This window comes from Girardinichthys multiradiatus, chromosome 10 (genome assembly GCF_021462225.1).
Source record: "Girardinichthys multiradiatus isolate DD_20200921_A chromosome 10, DD_fGirMul_XY1, whole genome shotgun sequence".
Lineage (NCBI taxonomy): Eukaryota > Metazoa > Chordata > Actinopteri > Cyprinodontiformes > Goodeidae > Girardinichthys > Girardinichthys multiradiatus.
Window position 1 is genome coordinate 8,354,412 of NC_061803.1, and position 21,205 is coordinate 8,375,616.

Consider the following 21,205-nt stretch of genomic DNA (forward strand, 5'->3'; position numbering starts at 1 on the left):
TCATTCTTTTTCGCAACATAGCTAGAGCTTATATCAGATGAAGAGCATCTGTGAAATTTTGTTTTCAAGCCACAAATTCTTAGACTTGGGACTGGGTCATTCTAACACCTGAGCAGGTTTGAGACATTATAGCTCTGGCTTTGTGTTTAGGGTTGTCCCACTGGATGGTGAACCTCCACCCCAGTCTCAATTCTTTTGCACCCTTTAACCCAACTCAGCTTTTAACTTCTTCATAACTTCATCCCTGACCTGGATGATGTGTTCCTCGGTCTTCAAGATGTTGTTGGTTCATTAAATGTTCTCTAAAAAAAAAAAAAAAACTCAGAGACCTCCACAAACTGCTGCATTTACACTGATTAAATTACACGCGGATGGACTCCACCTCCTAATCAGGTGACTACTGAAGCTGTAGGGGTATTAAAAGAAGCTGAATACAAATAAAAATCCTATAAAAATACATTGAGGTTTGTGGTTGTAATGTGACAAACTGTGGAAAATGTTTATGAACTGTAAATACTTTACAGTGTACATTTGAAGAAATTACAAATAACTATTTAACATAAATGCCAGATTGAAAAAGGAAACTATTCTCTCATTTAACAAAATATTATCCTATCCCAGTTGCATAGCTACTTTTAACATAATAAATGCAGGACAAACAAGATGCAGGGCAAAGAGGCTGGAATGAGTCTTCTATAAAGGGTGGCTGGGCTCAGGCCTTAGAAGAAAGTTGAGCGAGTATCTGGGAGGGTGGTCACCTGATCAGGAGGTTTTCCTGTCACATCCCACTGAGACAAGCATTTGGGTGCTGACCCAGAACAGTGTGGAGGGATAATATTTCACTTTTTGTCTGGGAATGCCTCAGGAAACCCCCAGAATGAGAAGGTTTTGGGATCCCAGAGGGGAAACTCTGACCCAATCTTGGGAGGAAATCAGAAGAAACAAAATTGATGGCAAAAAGCCATCTTTTGGAATCACTTGAGGAAAATGCATCTGTCCATCAGAAGTTTATTTTATTCATTAATGGTTCAAAACCAAAAGGAAAGGGATTGTTTTAAAAACCCATTTCTTTAATGTAGACCCTACACCTTCTTCTGAAGCGGTCAGCATAGAGAATCTATTCTGAATTAGCCTCAACTACAAACATAATTTTATTTGAAGCAAAAAACAAAACAGATTTACACATCAAATCACAGAGAAATCAAACAATTCATCAGATAAGAATTTAAAATAATTTATTATTGTACCACTAGGTGTCAGCATATTACAAAAACAAAGCACTTTTCACAGTTTAATATAATAAGCAAAATAAAGACCGAACACAGCGGGGGCCACAGGTAACCGTTACAGAACAGACTTCTATTATGTAGGATAACTTCCACAAGTAAGGCAAACTGCTGTCATAGTCCCTCGGCTAACTGGTTCCCCCAGGACTCAAGGGGCTCGATCATGAATAACTCTGTTACAAAACGGCAAGATGTAGAGTCATTCGGGAATTTAAGACAAAGTAATTCAGAACTGCAACAAGTAAAACCACCTAATTCACATTAACTGAGGACATTCAACCATTCATGGAGAAATCGGGCTGTAAACGTGGTTGTTCCAGGAATAGCAAAGCTGACACCAACTCCTTAGTTGTTTATTTTTCCCTTAATTTATAATCAAGTTAAACGTTTATGACAGATGGTACACCGTTTCAACAAAAACATTTAACCATAATTACCTTTGGTTTGGATACTGGTGACAAATCTGGAGAGGATAAACATTTTTATTTCTAACTAAGGTATGGTGCTCAATAAGGCCAAAAAGCTCAATTCAGCACAAAAAAAGACTGACGCAGACAAACTAATTACAGTGAAAGATGGTTAATGTCTAAATTTGTTAAATATCTCATCAAAAACTAAATCTAAAAATATCCTTCACCCTTTTCCTTTTCAAAACGTAAAATTAAAATGTCTACCCAGATCCCTCAATTGGTAGAAGATCCCCCAGCAGCAGCTGTCGTTACCGGACCCTACTGTCATGTTAACCGAGACGATGCTTCCGAACTGGCACCACCATAAGTGAGTGCCATGATGAGATGTTTACATAGACATGTGCTCAGGGAGCACGTAGGAGATGTCATCCCAAGGGTGGCGGTAGAGACCCTGCTTCAGCCTCTTCTGATCCAGGTAATGCCCTAATGAAGCAAAACATGGTTAAAAAGTCTTGTTTTTATACTTAAGATGGTTTAAATCTAGGCAGCATTTGAATGGGACTCACCAATAAAGCCCATACTACGGCCAAGAACAAAGATCCCATTGAGTGCGCCGATTTCCACAAACTCATCCGCTTCATCCCTGGAACCAGTTTAACATTCAGGTGAGAAACAACAGAGAACTACGAAAACATCTGAATTTTCCACAAAGCATGTGTGAATGCAAAAAAAAAGAAAAAACCGACAAACATCCGCACATTTGATCCATAAATGTGTGCGGATCATTTTAAACCTTTTGCTACATGTTCATGCAGAACTAAAAGGTAAATAAGTTACATAGTTGGTCGATACTTCAATTTACAATGAAAATGTGTGCCGTGTAAAAAGTAGCCAATACTTGGTGCTCCTTGTGTTTACTGGTTCAAGCACGATTGTCTGCTCTTACCGTGTGAAGCCTCCACACGTTCTAAGCAGGTCCACAAAGGAAACGCCAATAAAACCATCTACGTTGAGGATTAAGTTAGGTTTCTAAAAGACAAAAGACACACATAAAAATGTTGATTTTGTGAATGAGATTAAATTAATATTGTTATTTATTTATCAGACTTTTTAATGTTTTCAATAGAGTTAAAGCTATAAATGACCAAAAGTGTACTGGTTTGTACTATAAGATAAATTTAGTCTAATCATTTTAACAATGATAAATATTAATGATAAACTAACCTTTCTGATAATGGAAAAAGGTTTGTTTAGAGTGTCATATTTGTGTTTGTAAGGCGAAAAATGATATTTTTAGTTACCATTACCATCACAATAAACTCCAGAAAACATCCCGGTGAAATCAGTAAGTCTGCCAACTCATGTCTTTTTGAAGCCATTTGTGATTTTTAGACACGTTTGATAACTACTCAACTGTCCACTCGTTGCTCCTTTATGGGTTTTAGAAACGTGCATAGAACCCGATGCCATTATGGTGAACAAAATGTCATGTAAAAATAAGCCTTTCATCAACAATAAGCCACAAAAAGTATTTTATGTATCAAAAGTTGGATTGTACTATCGAATTTTAAGTTTAGTATAATGAATAAAAACAAGCAAAAAGCTTGTTGGATAGAATTTCTATAGATTTATTATGAGTCAAACTTATGAGTCTGTGCTGAATTGGGTATATTGTGTCTTTTAACGCCTTTTTTCCTTTTCTGTAGCAGGTTGGCAAATAAACAAATCCGAGCACAACAAACGTCTGTGAATCCTATTGAGGATAAACATTTATACATAGTTTGCTTCGGTCTTGCCGCGTTACCTTGGAAGTAGTGATCTTCTCCACTTCTAGTGCGTAGTCTAGCAGCTGGGTCGACGGAAAGTGTTCCTTAACAAAGTCCTTCAGTATCTGCACTCGCATATCTGGATTGTTGATCTAAAAACAAAACGAGCTGCATTCAATCTTGTGTCTTGTTTGAAACAGTCACCGAGAATGGTCTCTTTACTGTAAATAGTCATAATTATGAGTCCACAGAAACACAGCATTGTTAAAAAGAAAAACTGCTTACCGATTTGACCCTGTGCCCAATGCCCATGATCAGCTTGCCATCCTTCTTCATCTTGTTGACAAACTCCATGGGCAGCATGCCGCTGTCGAACGCCTTGCTGAACTGCTTTGCTGCAGCATCCAGAGCGCCTCCAAAGCGGTCCCCCTGGACCATAAAATAAATCTTGTTTTAGCAGAAAAATAGGCCAGTTTTCGTTTCAGAAATTATGCTCTTGCAAGCAAAAAACAGAAATAGACTGTGTAATTGATAAACAAAAGGTTTTTAGTAAAATACTGTATAAGCAATGTTTTTGACACACATTTTGAGTTACATTTCTTTCAGTCATCTTCATAGATGACAGTGTCAGTTTTAGACTGTTTGTGTGTGAGTAGTACTGACGATGGTGAGCAGGCCAGACGTGAGGCTCGAGATGAGGTCTTTGCCAGCACGAGCACAGACGATTGTGTTGTGAGCACCGGAAACAGCAGGTCCATGATCAGCAGTCACCATCAGGCACATCTCGATGAACTGACAGGCGTAGCGCGGCAGCCTGAACAGAAAAGCAGCAGAGCTGTTTCAACAAAAAAAAAGCTCCAATTCATTTTTAATGTTCAACTTTTTATACTTCTCAGAATCAAATTAGTTCTTAGTCTGTTTTTCACCCAGTTCTAGAGGTTTAAAGAAAAAAAAAAAACAACAACTAAAAACAGACTGGTAGGTGGGTGGGAAAACATGGTTAAAATCAAAGTGAGTAAGCAGGAGGGGCAAACTTGGCTATAATCCAAGTGAACGTGCAGGGCAAACATGGTCAAAGATGTATAGGCGGAGCAAATCATGTAACCCCGGGTAAATGGGCAAGGCACACCCTGCAAATTGCTGAGTGGGTGGGGCAAGAGCTGGGAAACACCCATGAGTGAGCGGTGCAAAACTGTAGAAAACTAAATGCGTAGGCAAGCCAAACTAGAAACACTACATAAACTGTTTATTTAAAATCAATATTCAGACAATCAGCAGAGGATAAAGTCTAGAACATTTTTCCATGTTAAAATATTCTTTTTCCATTGTTATACAGTCTAAAAGAGCACTTTTAGACTGTATAACAATGGAAACTAGGGATCAAAGGCCTATACTTTTCCAGACAGTAGGAACTGTAGCAAACTTCTTTCCTTTCCTTCACAAAAACGTTTACATCATACCAACCTGCGCTGGAACCAGAGCAAGCCCAGCACTCCTCCCAGGCCCATCTCCTCTTTAAAGACCTCAGTGATTGCCATGCCGGCGTAGATGAGCTCCTGGCCTCGCTCATCACAAATGCTCGTCATGAAGGATGCTGGTTTCCGGATCAGGCCTAACTCCTGGAAAAGGTTCAGAGAATGAAAGAAGCGCATTAGCCTAACCTAACATTTTGTATTGGTAAGCCACCATTAACAAATATTCTGTTACAACTGGGTCTTAGGGGTGTAATGATAAATCCAATATAAAAAATAATCAATATAAACTTTGTAATTTTGGAGGAGGTCATAAATCCAAAAATGCATTGAAAAATACTTCTTTTTTTGTTTTCACAAAGAGAATAAATGTTTCATGAAGCTCAGTCTGTGTTTCGGACAATTATCCAGGTCAAGTATTGTGTTTCTTACCCGAGCCCAGGAATAATCCATGGGTACAGTTGGAGGAGGAACTTCCTGCGCAGGAACGATTGTGCCATCGGCCACCAGTCTGTCATAAACAGTCCTGTTCCGTTGCATAAAGTTAGTTCAAGGTAAAAAAAAACCCCAAAACAATTCACTGTAAAAATGTGACCTTTGATTAGATTCCTACTTGATAACATCCCCCAGCTCATCAAAGCTCTTTGGTACATAAGCTCCAGCCTCCCTCAGAGCCTGGTTCTTGGCCACTGCTGTCTCTGAGGCCTGGTTGGCACAAGCTCCTGCATGGCCAAACTGAACCTGTAGGTGGCAGTATTACATGGTTACCTTAAGGAACCCAGCAGAGAACTCCAAAGCCTATTCCTTTTTTAATAAAGTTAAAACTAACCTCTGAAGCAAACATGGTGGCACATGTTCCAATACACCAGCACACAACGGGTTTAGTGATCCTGCCCTCTTTGATGCCCTGGCAGATTTTGTACTCATCTGTGCCTCCAATCTGTGTCAAAGAACAAATATGAAAATGATAGGCCGCCGCAAATAATCTAATAGGAGGCATTCCTAGAGTGACGCTCACCTCTCCCAGCACTACTATCATCTTAATCCCTGGAGTGTCCTCATAGCGTAGGACATGGTCCATGAAAGTAGTACCTGGATATCTAGCAAGAGGTGCACGCACACAATCAACTAAAAGTTTAGTTCTACATCAGGTTTCAACAGGATTGTTACTCTTAAACAAATATTTTATAAGAAGGTGCTTTTACCTGTCTCCTCCGATGGCTACACCTTCATAAACACCATCTGTGGTGCGCGAGATGATGTTGTTCAGTTCGTTGGACATGCCTCCAGAGCGTGACACATACGCCACGCTCCCAGGACGGTACAGTTTGGACGCCAGGATGTTGTCTAGCATGCCGCCAGTGTTGCCGATCTTAAAACAACCTGGCTTGATCCCACCAACCTGGGAGACAAGTTCAATGGAGATTTGCAATGTAACACAGCACCTCCATCAGGGTTTCTGCAGGTTTCAGTAGGTTAGATTTAGGGAGACCTTTTAAAGACAATTTTGATTTAAATTTGAGAATTAATTTAAAAAAAAACTCAATAACTTAATTTTTAAGTTAAATATAGCTGTTTTTACCCATATTGCTGTTTTGTTAGCTTTGGCAAGTGAGTCGATTAATTTGCACTTAACTCCTATACAATAAGTTTTAAAATGAGAAATGGCAAGAAACAGTTGTTACTGCACTATAAACCTTATCGTTTCCTAAGTTCTCATCCAGACCAGAAACACAGAGCAAATGATTGGTGGCAAAGCATTTCTAATAATAAAAAATATATATATCCAATTGAATGAAGCAAAAGAAGAGGAAAGGACAAACAAATTTAAGATCTGTGATGAAAAATCAGGTAATATTTAACGATATTTAAGGCCTAAAACTTTTTAGACAGTTTTAGACCCTGGAGAAACCGTGCTGTTTAGAGTTTGCTATCTAACAGGTTTGTTTGTTGTTTCGAAGCTCCATACCGTAGCAGGACCAATGATAGTGACGCCTTTCTCATCGGCAATCTTTATCAACTTTCTGGTCTGAGCCTCTGGGATGCCCTCAGCTATGATGGCGATGGTGTGAACCTGAAAACATCAGACAAACGTTAGATTGATGCAGATTAATCTGAATGTTAGGTTACTTGCAGCTCCTCACGGTACCTGTGGGTACTGCATGGCCTCCAGTGTGCTGTCGTAAGCTGAACGCAGCGAAGCGAAGCTGATCATGACGTCTACCTCGGGGTGCTTCTTCATGGCGTCAGCCATGTTCTTGTAGACAGGCAGTAGGATCTCTTTGTGGCCCCAATAGAACTTCTGCTTGTGATCTCCACTAAGAAATACAAAAACAGAAACAAGAAGGAAGTTTCTACTTCATGAAACTTGTGAAGGTAACTTAGTCAACTCAAAAAACGTGCTATGTTAGGGAGGTACAGCTTACAGATTTACTCTCAACTACTGAGGTGGAGTTTGTAGATCTATGATTTCTAATCATTTCTAAATGAAATCTAATGCAGAAAAAAATGCAATCATCCCAAAGTTTGAATATTTTTACTTATGTTTTGTAATGTAACTGCTGTGATTCAGTTTGAGCCAGCTTCCTTTTATTGTAGATTTTTTACAAAAACATTTGTATTTGTATTTTATGTATATTATTTGCAAAAAAGAGCTGGTTTCCTTTAAAATACTTGATTTTTAAAACACAGCTAGTTTTAATGTTATAATTACATAAAGGTACTTTCATTTATTTTATTTAGCATTTTATTTATTTAAAAACAGCTAGTTTCCTTTATTTTGCCCATTTAAATAAAAGGCTAGATTCCTTTTTGATTTGTTATATTGTTTTTTTTGTTCATTAACAGCCAGTTTTCCCTTGTTTTGCTTGATTTACGAGAATTGTTTTTATTTTGAATGTTATTTTGATAAAATAAAAAAATAAAAAACAGTCCAGTTACCTGGACTTTGTTAATTGTATAAAAAAAAAAAAAAAAAAAAAAGACATTCACCAGATCACCAGCCAACCTGACCAAGATATAATTCACTCAATTGAATTATAAATGTGAGTATGGTGGGAAACCTACGTGAAAGGGTACACAATGGCAGCCACGGATGGTTGGTCTCGGGAGCACACATAGTCAAAATCCAGCATGCCCTGCACAGCACGTGTCTGCATGCCCCAGACAATGGCCTTGGTGTGTTTACTGAACAGCGTGGTTGCTTTGGCTGGTAGTAAAAAAAAAAAAAAAAAAAAGATTAAATTCAAAACCGGTATTTTAAAGATTGAAAAGCAGGTATAAAAAGATGGGAGTCAAGGTAAGTTAGGAAAACTGTAGCAATGGGAATTTCAACAAGCAGAACACGAAGGGAACTCGGTCTGAGGACAAACATGGAGGAGGAAATCACAAACCACTGCAAACCATTTCAAAAAGCCTTTTAACACACAAAGCCTGCTTAAAGGGAGTCTGATGAGACATTTTATTTTCCTCGTTAGCCGATGAATCCTCAATCATTTAATATGAAACAAATAAACTAAGAGTCAAGTTCACATATATTCACACTCTTAAGGAGATTAATTTAATACCTCACAATCAGAAATAAGCAGGAAGGTTTACAAATTACATTTCAGTCACTGTTAGATTAAAAATAAGTTAAATCCACCCTCTTTGTAATTCTTTTCTGCAGGACATTAGTTAAGCTGCTTTACCTCCGTTTATTCACTCAGCAACTTACCGCCCTTGGAGGGCTGAAGCTGAGTTGGCATGGAAACCAGACGATTGTCAGAGCTTACATTTCATTTGTTCTGACACAATCCGTTTCAGCCCCTCTCAAACAGACATCATTACTGTCTTAGAGCAGCTTGAGCAAATTATAACATTTATGATGGCCGATTTTATATAACATGGTTATACAGAGGAGCATTATGATGAACATCTCAACTTGGTCGTTTTGTTGAGTGACTGCGATGAGGTTTTCCCTTTTAAAAAGTGCAAATACAACACCATTTAGTGCCAACTATTAAATTAGTGCATTCATTAAAAAGGTTTAAAAAGACTCAACCATACAGCCATGCTAAACACACAGCAGACAAAACCTTGGAAATGATCCATTACCTAAACTTTATGGAGGTGCAGCAGAAACATTTCTAAAACATATCTGAGATATTCCTTTTGAAAATCTTCAGGTCATTCTAGTCTATCATAACCTTGCTAATTAATACACACATGAAAAGAATGACTCTATACATATGGTTCCAGTCAGTTAAGTCATAAATGGTGAGCTTTTAATTATACATCTGAACAGTTCTTCAATTCTACAATTCTCATAAAAACAAACTTCACCTATTAAAAGAAAAACTAGAAACAGTTTGAATTTGGTGCTTTGTAGAAAATGTAGTCTAATTTAGTTCATTAAGTCTCTATAAGGTCGTTTTTTTGGCATCATTCTCCTGCTTTAACAAGCAATTTGTCCAAGTATCAACAGTCAAGTTATTTATTTGATGACATGTTTAAAAATTTGAGGGTAGTCCTCATTAATTATTCCATCCCAGCTGTGGAATTCACTGGTACCACAGCATGATGCTGCCACTGCCAGCATACTTGACCGCTGGTACAGCTTCACCTCGACTCTTCCTCCTTTGTGAACAAATATCTGAACCTTTGTCTCTTCAGGCCATAAAATCTTACCAGCTGCATATTTTGGTCAAGCCAGAATGGTAAACGGACTGAATTTAAGGAGTGCTTTTCCAGTTATATTGACTAGGAGCACGGGTTTTATTCTTGGTGGGCACCATGTTAATGTTAAAGCGGCCTCACAGTGACACGGATGTTACATCATCTTCCAGGTCATCGCAGACTTGGATCTTGGTGGTTCCCAAACATCCAAACCAGTTAGGTTTGTTCTGATGGGGATATTTGGGTCAGATGGCTCCAACTTGTATTGGGTTAGGGAAAACCCACAACCAATTCAAACTTAAACACCTAGTTCTTGTTTTGTTTTTCTAAATAGGTGGAGGCAGTTTCATATACATGTTAAAAGGTTTTAAATGAGTATAATAATGTTCATGATTAGTGCAAATAAACGCTAATCTATTTACTTTCTGTACATTACATCCTAAGGAGTTCGTATAAAGATAAGATTGCCGACAACTTTTTCATAAGGCCTGACTGACAGGGGATGAAGTTGGCCTTAAAGAAAGAACAAACCGCGTACTGTACTAGTTTAATTTTGCCAGCTATGGCGGCTTATGGTTTCTTTTACAGGTTCTAAAATGCTGCCTTAAAAAAGATTAAAAACTCACCAATTAAATGTTATTCTGTATTGAATTTAGCTCCAGAGTTTTACAAGGTCAGTTTAAGGATAAACAGAAAGAGAGGGGACAAATGAAGGTTAACAAAGGGGTGGAGGGGCTGGAGGACCCGTCTCTCACATCCATCCATACCTCCACTGCAGCCTGAAGAAGTTTGAGCTTCTGTGACACCACAGGAACAGAAATTATGACACAATGACAAGAAGGAAAGAAAAACAAAAGAATGAGTCTGACTTTACTGCATCCTCACTTCACTCATCAAAACTCCTAAAATGCAGTGGAAACTGTGTGTCATGTCTGCAAATACACCCTAAAAAGCACAGCAGAGGAAAGAGCGTGCAAAGCTCAGCTGCTACAGGCCATGCCTCATTGTGCTGCTGTAAAGAGCAACATCTAAAAGGTTCAGTTAAGTCACAATAAACAAACTAGATCTTTTAGCCAGCATCGAATCTTGGACTAAAACAGCTAAAGAAGAAACATTTTTCTATTTCATATTATAGCAAAAGTTTATTTTAAGAATAAAATTATGTTATTAGGATATGTAAATGTGAAGCCTAAAAAGGCAGCTGATCGCAGTGAGAGCATGGCACACCTCTCGCTTACCTTTCCAACTGCCTGTGACCATATTCCTCAGAGGCCACAGTAAAGAATGAAGAGACTCTTAGAAAAACAAGCATGAAAGAATGTAAATGAGGACAGTTTGAGCAACCAAAATCAAGAAGAAAGAAGGTGAAATAGAAAAAAAACCAAAAAGGTGTAAAGATGTAATTTGCAGGGATAAAGAAGCCATGGTAAAGGAAATGAAAAAAGCAAAAATGCAAGACAAATTATAGATAACCAACTAGAAGTGATTCATATGTGGGACTGTTTTGGCAATAATTACCTGGTGGAAGACCTGCTTTTGACTTTTTGGGTGGGGTGACGTCATTTGAAGTTTTGGGTTCCGAGAACGAAGCGGTTCTTGATGTAGCTGGAGTCTGGCAGACAACAGTGAGAAATTAAAAGCTTTTACTGTAACCAGAACCAACCAATAAAAGAAGCACTAGAGGAGATCCCGAAGAAAATTGGAGCAAAGCACACTCCATCATTTTAATCCCATATAAAAGATACAGGATAACTTAGCAACAAACTAAACTACAAAGCTTTGCACAATAAGCAAATAAAGATTTACTGTGCAAAGCTCTCATGAGTGGTGTAAAAGTATATTATAGAAAAGAAAGATCACGTAAGTCTCTTCTTGTTTGAACAAAGTAAAGCTGCACAAACTGGTTTCAAGGATAAAACTTGTCATAGATTAAACCTGCAGAACTGGATTGAGAAAATCCTGCATATACCTGAATTAAACACTATCAAATGCACTTTTGATGGCAGCCATTTTCTTCAACTCTTAAAAACAATTAACTGGTAAAGGACATTTCCAGGTAAAGGTATTTAAATATCACAAGGCAGGGCTTATAAACGATCATGCAGCTCCCAAGTACCAGACCGGGATCCAGGTCAAGCCATTTGACTCATGTCCTAAAAGTTATTGGACTACTTTAAAAAAATTAACTGCCATTTTTGTGTGAACTGGTAGCAGATCTCTAACACTTTACAGTGAAAGTGAGACTGTGTTGGCTGCTGCAGTTTTATGCTCAAACAGTTTCATGAAGTAGTGAATACAGACTGTCAACATCTGCTGATTCCTAATCTTAAATGACTTGGATCAGAATCAAGATTGGGAAGTCAATACTCCAACTTTAAAGACAATAACTGACCATCTTTAACCAATCTGCACGAGGAAGAAATGGAAATTAGGATGAATATACCATTGCACTGTTGCTGGCATTGAGGAGAAAGTTGGCAGTGTGGGCAGCAACTGGAGGTATATTGGGGATTGGCCGCTGGCCCAGAGCCATGCCGACAATGGCCGTCATGTGGGTCTCGGTTCCAAACACATAAATCGGAATACCTGTGGTCTTCCCTACAGAAAACAAACATTATGTTCGCAGATCATAGATTAGATAAAACTCACAAAATACAATCAATTAACAGATGAATGCTCAAAGCTAATTTTCACTAACAAAAAATGTGATATATTTATCCATAAAGAATTTCACTCACCTACTTCCCCCATCACTCTTAGCCCTTCCTGATAGTTGGGTCCGCCACGGCGCACAAATATGGAGACCTCATGCTCCTTTAGAGGACCTTGGTAATCTTTAATGGCCCTGACGATGCCCTGAGGGTAGAAACAGGCAGCTCAGTGTGGAAAGCACTAACTTGTAAGAGGCTCTGAAACGTTTATTTTATTTTTCCACACTACTCCCTCAAACTTCAACATATTTTATTAAGATTTTACGTGATGAACCAACAAAAAGTAACACATTAGTGTGAAGTGGAGACATTTCTTCAGTTCTTTTTAAAAAGACAAAGACTGCTTTGGATACCGGGATCCAAATGAACAACGTATTCCTTCTAAGTTTAACTGATACATCTCATACAGTTGGCTTGTTTCACCTTGAATGTGGCCGCTACGTTGGTGAAGTTTGCAATGCTTCCTCCAATTATCAGCACTTTTCCTGTAGGGAAAAGAAACAGGTTTCTTGGTGTAATCTGGCACCTCAAATACATTGTGTATGTTGGCCATATGACACATTTCAGGTAAACAGTCACACTGTTGGATTCCACTCTAAGGAATACCTAGTTTATCCTAAAAAGGGTGATTTCCCTACAGCTGTTTAACTCCAGCCCTCGTCTTTGACCTTCCTTGGAAGACGAGCTGGGAGAGTTTTTCTGTCCTTACCTTGAGGATGTTTCTCACGAGTCATTAGAGACAGGATGGTTTTTGCATAGTCGTAGGTCTGCTGTTCACTCGGTGCACCAGAGTACTCGCCATAGTTGGCCAGCTCATCCACACCACCCAAGTCACAGATTGTGTCACTGAAATACAGAAGAGTTTTTTTGTGTAACCGAGTCTTGATTAAAGTGGACCTTTTCAGTTACTGGTCAACAGGGAAAAAACTTGTCATACAAGCCTGGGGTGCTTTAAATTTTAAATATTTAGATGTGAAGTGCTTGTACCAAAGGATGGTTAAAGTATTTCTACCAGAAAAAGCTTACAAAGTATCTAAATTCACTGAGCTACCTGTAGACCACTGAGGCACCTCCTCCAGCCACCATGGTCCAAATCCTGCCTTGTGGGTTCAGCAGGGTCAGCTTCAGACTAGCACCACTCTTTGCATCCAGATCTGCGATGTAGGCTTCCTAAAATTACAAAGAAATCACATATCCAGAGGTAACGAAGCAGATATTTACTGATATCAATGCCATTTAAATCTTAAGTTAGTGTCTGTAAATTAAATCAACTTACTGCTCACTAAACCTGTGTCAAATAAATACTGGCACAAGTCAATAATGGTTAACGAACAATGAAAGTAAAGCAAAGACATGAACTTGAGGAGATAAAAAGATCTAAATAAAACAACAACAAAAAAACAGTATAGTTCCTCAGATCTCACCTCTGGGTATGCTTCTCTGCCAAATGGTGGAGGAAACTCCACATCACCCCACTTGGACTTGCAAATAAAATCTGCTGTAGCGTCAATCTTGGCTGCCATGTCGAGGACATACACTCCATTTTTTGTAAGGACTGGTAGGGAAGTGAAAGTACATTTGTTTTAGATTTATATGAGTTCTTCTAATTATGAATTGTCACTGATAAATTAGATGAACTTATTAGATAATAATCAGAGGGGTCCATGTTTTACCCAGGGGGTTGATCTCAAGGTAGGTGAAGTAGAGGTCCTCATACAAGTTGAAGAGCCCCACAATAAAATTTGCCAGGACTCTTTAAGAAAAAAACAAAAACCACAATCAGTTAAAAATCAAGAGAAATATATAAGAATGGAAGGTTTTGGTAGCAAGTTAAACCTTATGAGAACATATAATCCTTCCGTTAACCATACACTGCTTCCTTTGTTTTTAAAGAGATAAGGATGCTTTCAAGATGCTGGGTAGTTGAATTTGGGAACTTTGAAGGTGAAACCTTACAGGACAGAAGAGCTCCACTGAAGGCTTGGACTCTGTGTTTACAGGACATCAAGGTTATCTTGACATTTAGGGATACCTTTTTATCAATTTTCTTTCCCTCTGCAAGGATATTCACACAGCACCTCTTTTAAAGTGTTTCAAAAGCAAAAGATAACAAGGAAGGAAACAAGACAAAAAGGAAGGAAATGGGTAAAGTGTCAAATTTATGTTCAGCTGTGAACAGTAGCAAAATAGTAATCCAACTGTGTTCCCTATTGTAGATCATTCTGCACTGCTCCAAAAAACACAAACGTCTGCATTGCTGGCATTCCATATTAACTGCAAACAGACATTGATTCAGGGGCATGTAATACAAATCCATGTCCATACCCTTTCTTGTCATCAGGAACGTGTGTGAGGAGCTGCTTTTTGACTTGGGCATCACTCAGTTTGTCATCCACGGCTACGGTCAGCCTCTGGGCCTTGGTGTCCACGTCACCGACCTCCACTCCACCTTCGTGGTGAAAGAGTACTTGGTCGCCCTCACGTGTGGCGTAGATGCACACATAAAACTCTTCTTCCTGAACGAGTTAAACACGTGAACAAACAAACATGTCAGACTCTGTTTGGACAGGATGTGATAGGAGTACGTCAAGGTGAACATGGTCTGTAGCAGATTAAACTGTCAGTTTGTTCAGTTGAGAAAATCTGAAATGAAATAATTACCCTGATCTATAAACTAAGTTCATGCAACATTCATTGTACTGCTGAGTGCTTGTGTAGGTAAGTTAGTTTTTGGAGTGTGTCTTCTTAAATTAATACAACTCAGCATTTAGAGTAACCAGCATGTATTACCTGTGTGTGTGGAACAAATGGCTCAATGAGGAAGTTCCTCAACACGCCTTTTGCCCTTCCCACCTATTAAAAGACAAAAAATATTCAACTTAGTTCACCCTAGTTAAACAGAAAGCCAATTGAACATGAGGAAGTAGCCTACAATACTTGACAAGCTGCCAGGTATTTGTAGATGAAATGAGACTCTGACATTAACTCAGGGTTCAGTGACAGCCAGTTTAGCATGACTACATTTCCTGCGAACTAGAATAGAACACCTTCTGACCGAGCAGGTCTAAACATACGCCCACTGCCTCTGGGTACTAGTTTGGGTTGCAGGTCATCATATGTAACAAACTCAGGCGCTAATGGAGCTCTCTTCATACACTGCTATCAAAGACAGAGAGATAGAGATGGAGAGATAGAATCTTAAGCGTTAAGGGTCTACATTCTCTAGAGAATACCAACAGAGACTGTTGTTAACAGTTACTGATGGCACCATGTTTATCGCTAATACAACATACTAAAGACAGCCAAAATTTTGAACCCTGATCATTTTGTCCGTTTAAAAAAAAAAAAATTATAGTAAAACACAGTTTAAATTCTCACTCACACACATTGTGTGACATCACCTCTGTTCCCAATACGACTGCTCATTGAAGGAGGGTTAAAAAACTACTTTGAATGCTGTTAATTATGGTCCCTAAATATAAATAGAAATCAGCTAAAAATCAGTGTCGCCAATTTATTTATGTGTAGCTTATTCGATCCATTAATCCTCATGATACATTTCCTGCATCTGAAATTATTGCCATAACGAGATAAAAATTAAGTTAGTCAACATCTATAAAAAGCAGATAAGAGTACAGTTGACTCACTGTGGTTTCTTTCATAAGTTGACCTTTAAGCCATTCTTTGACTCCCTGGAGGTCCAGGTCGATGCCCACCAGCCCCAGCTTCCCACGCCGTTTAATCAGCTGATCCGGCTTCACCACCAGCCTCTGCAGGAGAAACAGAAAACATCAAAGAAGAGGTACAAAGTCCCTCGACTTGTATAAACACTTGTGGACCAACATAAAATGAAAGCAACTCAACTATCCACCTGTATTAGACAAACAGAATCAAAGGTGTTTATACAAGAACTGACTTAATGTCCTGCTAATTAGGGACACGAGATTCAGGGAGCCTTGCAACTTCACTACTGGCGTAGAAACAAAACTACAACATGACGAGTACAGGGCTGTTGGAATCGTGACAAGCAGACTTACTTCAGTCAACAGCCATGGGTGGTCCTGTGTGAGACGGTCCCAATCAGTCTCTGGGGTTATATTAGCATAGCGGAAACGGTTCTGCACAGCAGCTGAGGAGCAGATGTACTTGTACAAGAACTCCTTCCCGGTCTGCTCTGATATGGCTTTCGCAGACATTGTATCGCTGGATAGAACAGGTTCTGTGGAAGAAGGAAAGAGAAAAAGATTATTAGGTTAGGTCTCTGCAACATTAAGATATTTTTTTAATTGCAAAAAGCAGCAACAAGATTTATCTGCTTGATCCAATACTGATAAGCCAGTTTCAAAATGAAAACTTTATATAAATGAAAATAGGGGACATGCACTGGCATTAAAAGAGCTGTTGCCTAATGTGAACCATAACAATAAACATGCACAAAGAAGATACAGTTTCTTCTTAAAGCATTTCAAATTTCACCACCATCATTGCAACCCTGTAGTGCAGATGCTGATTTCTTTGCAAACAATATTGTGAAATGCAACAAAGTCGAAGAAAGCAAAGTGTTTTCAGATAATAGGGAATAAATTAAAAAAAAGGCCCTTCAAATGCACTGTTGAGCTAAATTGCTGCAGTTGCAAAAACATTAAGGAATCCAGTTACAAAACTAAACATGGATGAGTTATCTCACACTCGAAAGGAATGCTTCAATAACACTTCACGACCTTACATTTTCATTGGATTATTCTAATGCTTGTCTTGTGATAGAAGAAGAACAAAATGTTTTATTTTGTTGGATCGTTCGAATTGCTGACCTAAAAGTAACAAAACTAATCCTTTGCTAGAAACCCTACTGTTTTAAAAAGACACCTAAGGGTCAAGTTACACTCGTTTTGTTTTTGGTAACACATGTGAGGTGAATAATCCCACATGAAAGGTTGACTCTTTCCCTTTTTGCTTTATGGAAACTAATTAATGGCCTGTAAGAGATTCTACCTAGATGATAACCTTGAGTAAAAATGCCACAGTTTCATGATACACAAAAATAGATAACATTTTCAAGCTTATTTTATAATTAAAAACAGAAAACCCATTCTTATTCCCAATCTTCAAAATTACTGTAACAAATGGATTACAGTAATAATGTCATATGTACCTCAGATTTATTTAAGCTAAAATATATATTAAAGCACGTGCTGAATTTAATAGCAGTTTTAACAAGCTGATTTTAGCTTGTTAAGTGGTCTGGTTATGTGCTCTGAGTGACAACCTTCATTCATTTCATTTACAGACATGTCGCTTGTGGCTTTCCAGCTGTAATTTTAAAGTAACAGGACTGATATGTGGCACTTTTTTTTTTCACGCTTGGAAATACAACCAAACAGTTGAAGTTGTCTTTTTTTTTTTGTAAGCAAAGTGTAGTAGTTTTCATTGAGCTAGCTGACCAGCGATGCACAGCAACATGTGGGGAAGGGGCCATGCAGCATTACTAAGGCATATTCTCTGAAATCTAAATAAAAAGACTTTAAACTGCGTGACTGAGGCCAACATTATTTCAAAACCTATGTTTAGCTTGATAATAGTAACATACTCTAATGGAAACATATTTATTAAATATATTTGAATGACTATTAAGGCCATCATATATTTTAAAAGAAGTTATGTGGAGTAAATAAGAGTGAGCAAGCTGGAAGTATGTACACAATACTCATACAAGAGCTAAAATGATTGGCAGAACTGATTTCAAAAAACGCACGTTTTAAAAATAATCTTTTCTTGTAAAATTCAATCCACACATTTTTACCCAGTTTTGACAATCGGGCCAGTTCGAAGATACAGTCAGATTTTAACCAACCAAGTTTTATTCCCTGTAAAGATGGTGATAACGCTTAAAGTGGACCAGTTTGTCTCTCGAGTTTAGACCAATGAAAAGTGTCTCAAACACAAAAAGTTAAAAAAGGTCAACAGGCAATTAACAGCCTATGTACAACATACTTGTGATAATCTCCTCTTCTAACAGACCATTACATATTCTTGTTCAGATGTCTTACATCACTAGGGTGAAGGGTTGTAGCTTGTGCCCCTTGTTCTACTCCACTTTTTCCTTCCACTCAACTTTTTACAGAACTCTGAAAACTTCTTAAACAGTGACCACTTGTACTATAACCTCCATGTCCTTCCCTATGATTGTGTAGGCCATAACATACTATTTCTTTATTTACTGTAAAAGAAATGTGATTTCAGGACTCCAAAAACAGCCTACCAGCACAAGGTTGCTCAGTTATTTAGTTATTCTGTCCTTATTTGTGTTTAGGGGTGTGAAATTGAGGTAGATAGGAATGAAACAGTGACATGTGGGTATGAAATAGAAGTACAAATGATAAATTCTTGAAATATCTCACGCTTTGTGAAATTAATCGATATAAGGAGTTGAATTACTGAAATATTATCAACTATATTCTAAATCACTGAAATGCACCTGCAACCTTACACCAACAACCCAAAGGAGAAGATAAAACGAAAACATTTGGCTCTGATTTTCTTGCCATTCCAGTTTTAACAGTATCCAGACTTACCGGTTTGCTCAACTACACACAGACAGTGATACAAATTGTTCTTGACCCTGTTTTCAAGTTTATCACTCTAATTTAATGACAGAACATTATTTGGTGAATGGCAGGGCACAATTTAAAGTAGCTCAAATTAATCTAGCACACACCAGGGAGTTTTTATTACTTGAATATACTCAGCTTCTGTGTCACTGATAACATTTTATGGTGACTTTATTTCAGCTTCTTAGAATGGTTTTCTGCCCCTGTTGAATCACTTTAACGCCAATAAATGGTTTTGAAGTCTTTGATCATCACACTGTCAAACCTTCAGAGACAAATGAGGTTTTCAACGCTAACATAATCCTCATGTCCAATCTATTGTCTGAAGCTACTAAACTGTGAAATTTCAGCCACTGTACATCCTCACATGCAGGAAGGACCAGAAGAGAGGGGGACCCTGCCTTAAACATAGCTGTTGCTGGATGAACTCATGGATGCTTCAGTGCTTCTTCTCCAGCTGCGCGACGCATAGTGAAGGCTTATGAATGGAGCTCCTGTGTAGACCACCACACCCACTCCACTGACTCAATAAGCAGCCAGACAAGCTCAGCGATCACTTTAGCCGTTTTTTTTTTTTTTTACTTTGAGTACACAGTAAACCAAGATGGCAAACATTGTGTCAGCTAAAACAAAGCCAAGAAAGAGAACTGCTTGCTTTTGTTACAACTGTGAGCAAATTACTTTATACCTTTAAACCTCAACATGTTAACAAAACACTAAAGAATATGGCTACGAATTGTATCTGTGGTAATGTCAGTGAGTGCAATTCTGTCTTTCAAACTTCTCAGCATCCTGATTTATACAACCCCCAGTGCTGACAGGCTAGCTAGCATAAACTACTAAAATAAAATAAAAAGATGGCGTTCGCGAAGTAACTTGAGCAACAACAATTACCTTGTAAGTGAACGTTACACCTCCCTGAAGTGATGAATTCGAGTCGAACCCACGAATAACGCAGCTTTTCCTGTCAGTTCGCCTTTTACCTGAGCCAGTTTCTGCTAGCAGCCCCGACCACCTCACTTTCCTCTAGTCGCACCATAATCTGCCCACCGATTACACGTCCCTGCCCGCGTCTGATTGGCTCAAAGATGGTCACGTGGTGACGTGAGTTCCACCCACACCCTCATTAATTGCAAACATTAACTTCGAATTTTAAAATGAACATTGATGGGTCAAAAAATACAACATCCAAAAAAATGGGTGACCTACTTTTTATGGCACCTGTGTTTTATTTATAGTCACTTCGGTCAACATGCTGTGACCAAATCGATTCAAACCCCTTGTGTTTGGAAAAGGTTGTAATTCCACCGCTTCAATATAATTTGGTGATAAAACAAAACAAAAAAACAGAAAACCCCCCAGAAAGTTTCAGTTTTAAACAGCGGTTTTGTGAATAAAAAAAAAAAAAAAGATATTCAGTTTCCAAAGTAAAATTCTGAAAATCTAGATATACTGTATATATACAACATATTTGTATATATATTTTGTATAAATACAGTATGTGTATATTATATATACTATATGTATATATTCTGCATATATACAGTATGCATATATATATAGTTTGTCTAGGATTATTTTTTATTTTATTTACACTGGCATATCTTTTTCCATAGATAGTTTTATTTTCATATATCACATTTTGCCTCTCTCTCTGCAATGTTTTGTTTCTTAATAATAGTAACAATAATAATTTTACATTGAAGTTCTTCAAACCCCTCCTTGAACCACCACCTTAACGTGGTGGAGGGGTTTGAGTGCTCAAATGATCCTAGAGGCTATGTTGTCTGGGGCCTAAATGCCCCTGGTAGGGTCTCCCATGGCAAACAGGCTCTAGGTGATGGGTCAGACAAAGAGTGGTTCAAGAATCCCTCATGAAGAACAAAATATCGAGGCACATGACGTTGCCCGGTACGGCGGAGCCGGGGTCCCACCCTGGAGCCAGGCCTGGGGTCGGAACTCGTCGGAGAGCGCCTGGTGGCCGGGTTGCTCCTCGCGGGACCCGGTCGGGCCAAGCCTGAACGAGAGACGCGAGGCCATCCCCCAGTGGGCCCACCACCTGCAGGGGGAACCATGAGGGACCGGTGCAAAGAGGATTGGGTGGCGGACGAAGGTGGAGACCTCAGCGGCCCAATCCCCGGATGCTTAGGCTGGCTCTAGGGATGTGGAATGTCACCTCGCTGGGGGGGAAGGAGCCTGAGCTTGTGCGGGAGGTCGAGAGATATCGACTAGAAATAGTCGGGCTCGCCTCCACGCACAGCGTGGGCTCTGGAACCCATCTCCTTGAGAGGGGTTG

General features: G+C 38.8%; 1 protein-coding gene across 3 annotated transcripts; it reads right to left on the reverse strand.

Moving 5' to 3' along the window:
- Nucleotides 1-1,218: 1,218 nt before the first annotated feature.
- aclyb (ATP citrate lyase b) lies at nt 1,219-19,964 on the reverse strand. 3 transcript variants are annotated; one of them, XM_047377638.1, is made up of 30 exons: nt 19,804-19,964; nt 16,339-16,520; nt 15,949-16,071; nt 15,092-15,154; nt 14,627-14,817; nt 13,975-14,054; nt 13,726-13,856; nt 13,353-13,471; nt 13,011-13,147; nt 12,725-12,786; nt 12,329-12,446; nt 12,034-12,188; nt 11,109-11,202; nt 10,829-10,885; nt 10,358-10,387; nt 8,001-8,142; nt 7,084-7,252; nt 6,904-7,008; nt 6,140-6,336; nt 5,953-6,034; nt 5,764-5,874; nt 5,548-5,675; nt 5,367-5,460; nt 4,927-5,081; nt 4,126-4,276; nt 3,748-3,891; nt 3,501-3,614; nt 2,643-2,725; nt 2,263-2,339; nt 1,219-2,179 (listed from the first exon to the last, which is right to left on the reverse strand). In XM_047377638.1, the coding sequence occupies exons 2-30, from the start codon at nt 16,495-16,497 to the stop codon at nt 2,085-2,087; spliced, it is 3,366 nt and encodes a 1,121-aa protein (XP_047233594.1). In that variant the 5' UTR covers nt 16,498-16,520; nt 19,804-19,964; the 3' UTR covers nt 1,219-2,084. The 3 variants fall into 3 exon arrangements, with proteins under 3 accessions (XP_047233594.1, XP_047233595.1, XP_047233596.1); XM_047377639.1 differs by lacking the exon at nt 10,829-10,885 and having other exon boundaries at nt 19,804-19,963; XM_047377640.1 differs by lacking the exons at nt 10,358-10,387; nt 10,829-10,885 and having other exon boundaries at nt 19,804-19,962.
- Between the last annotated feature and the right edge of the window lie 1,241 nt (nt 19,965-21,205).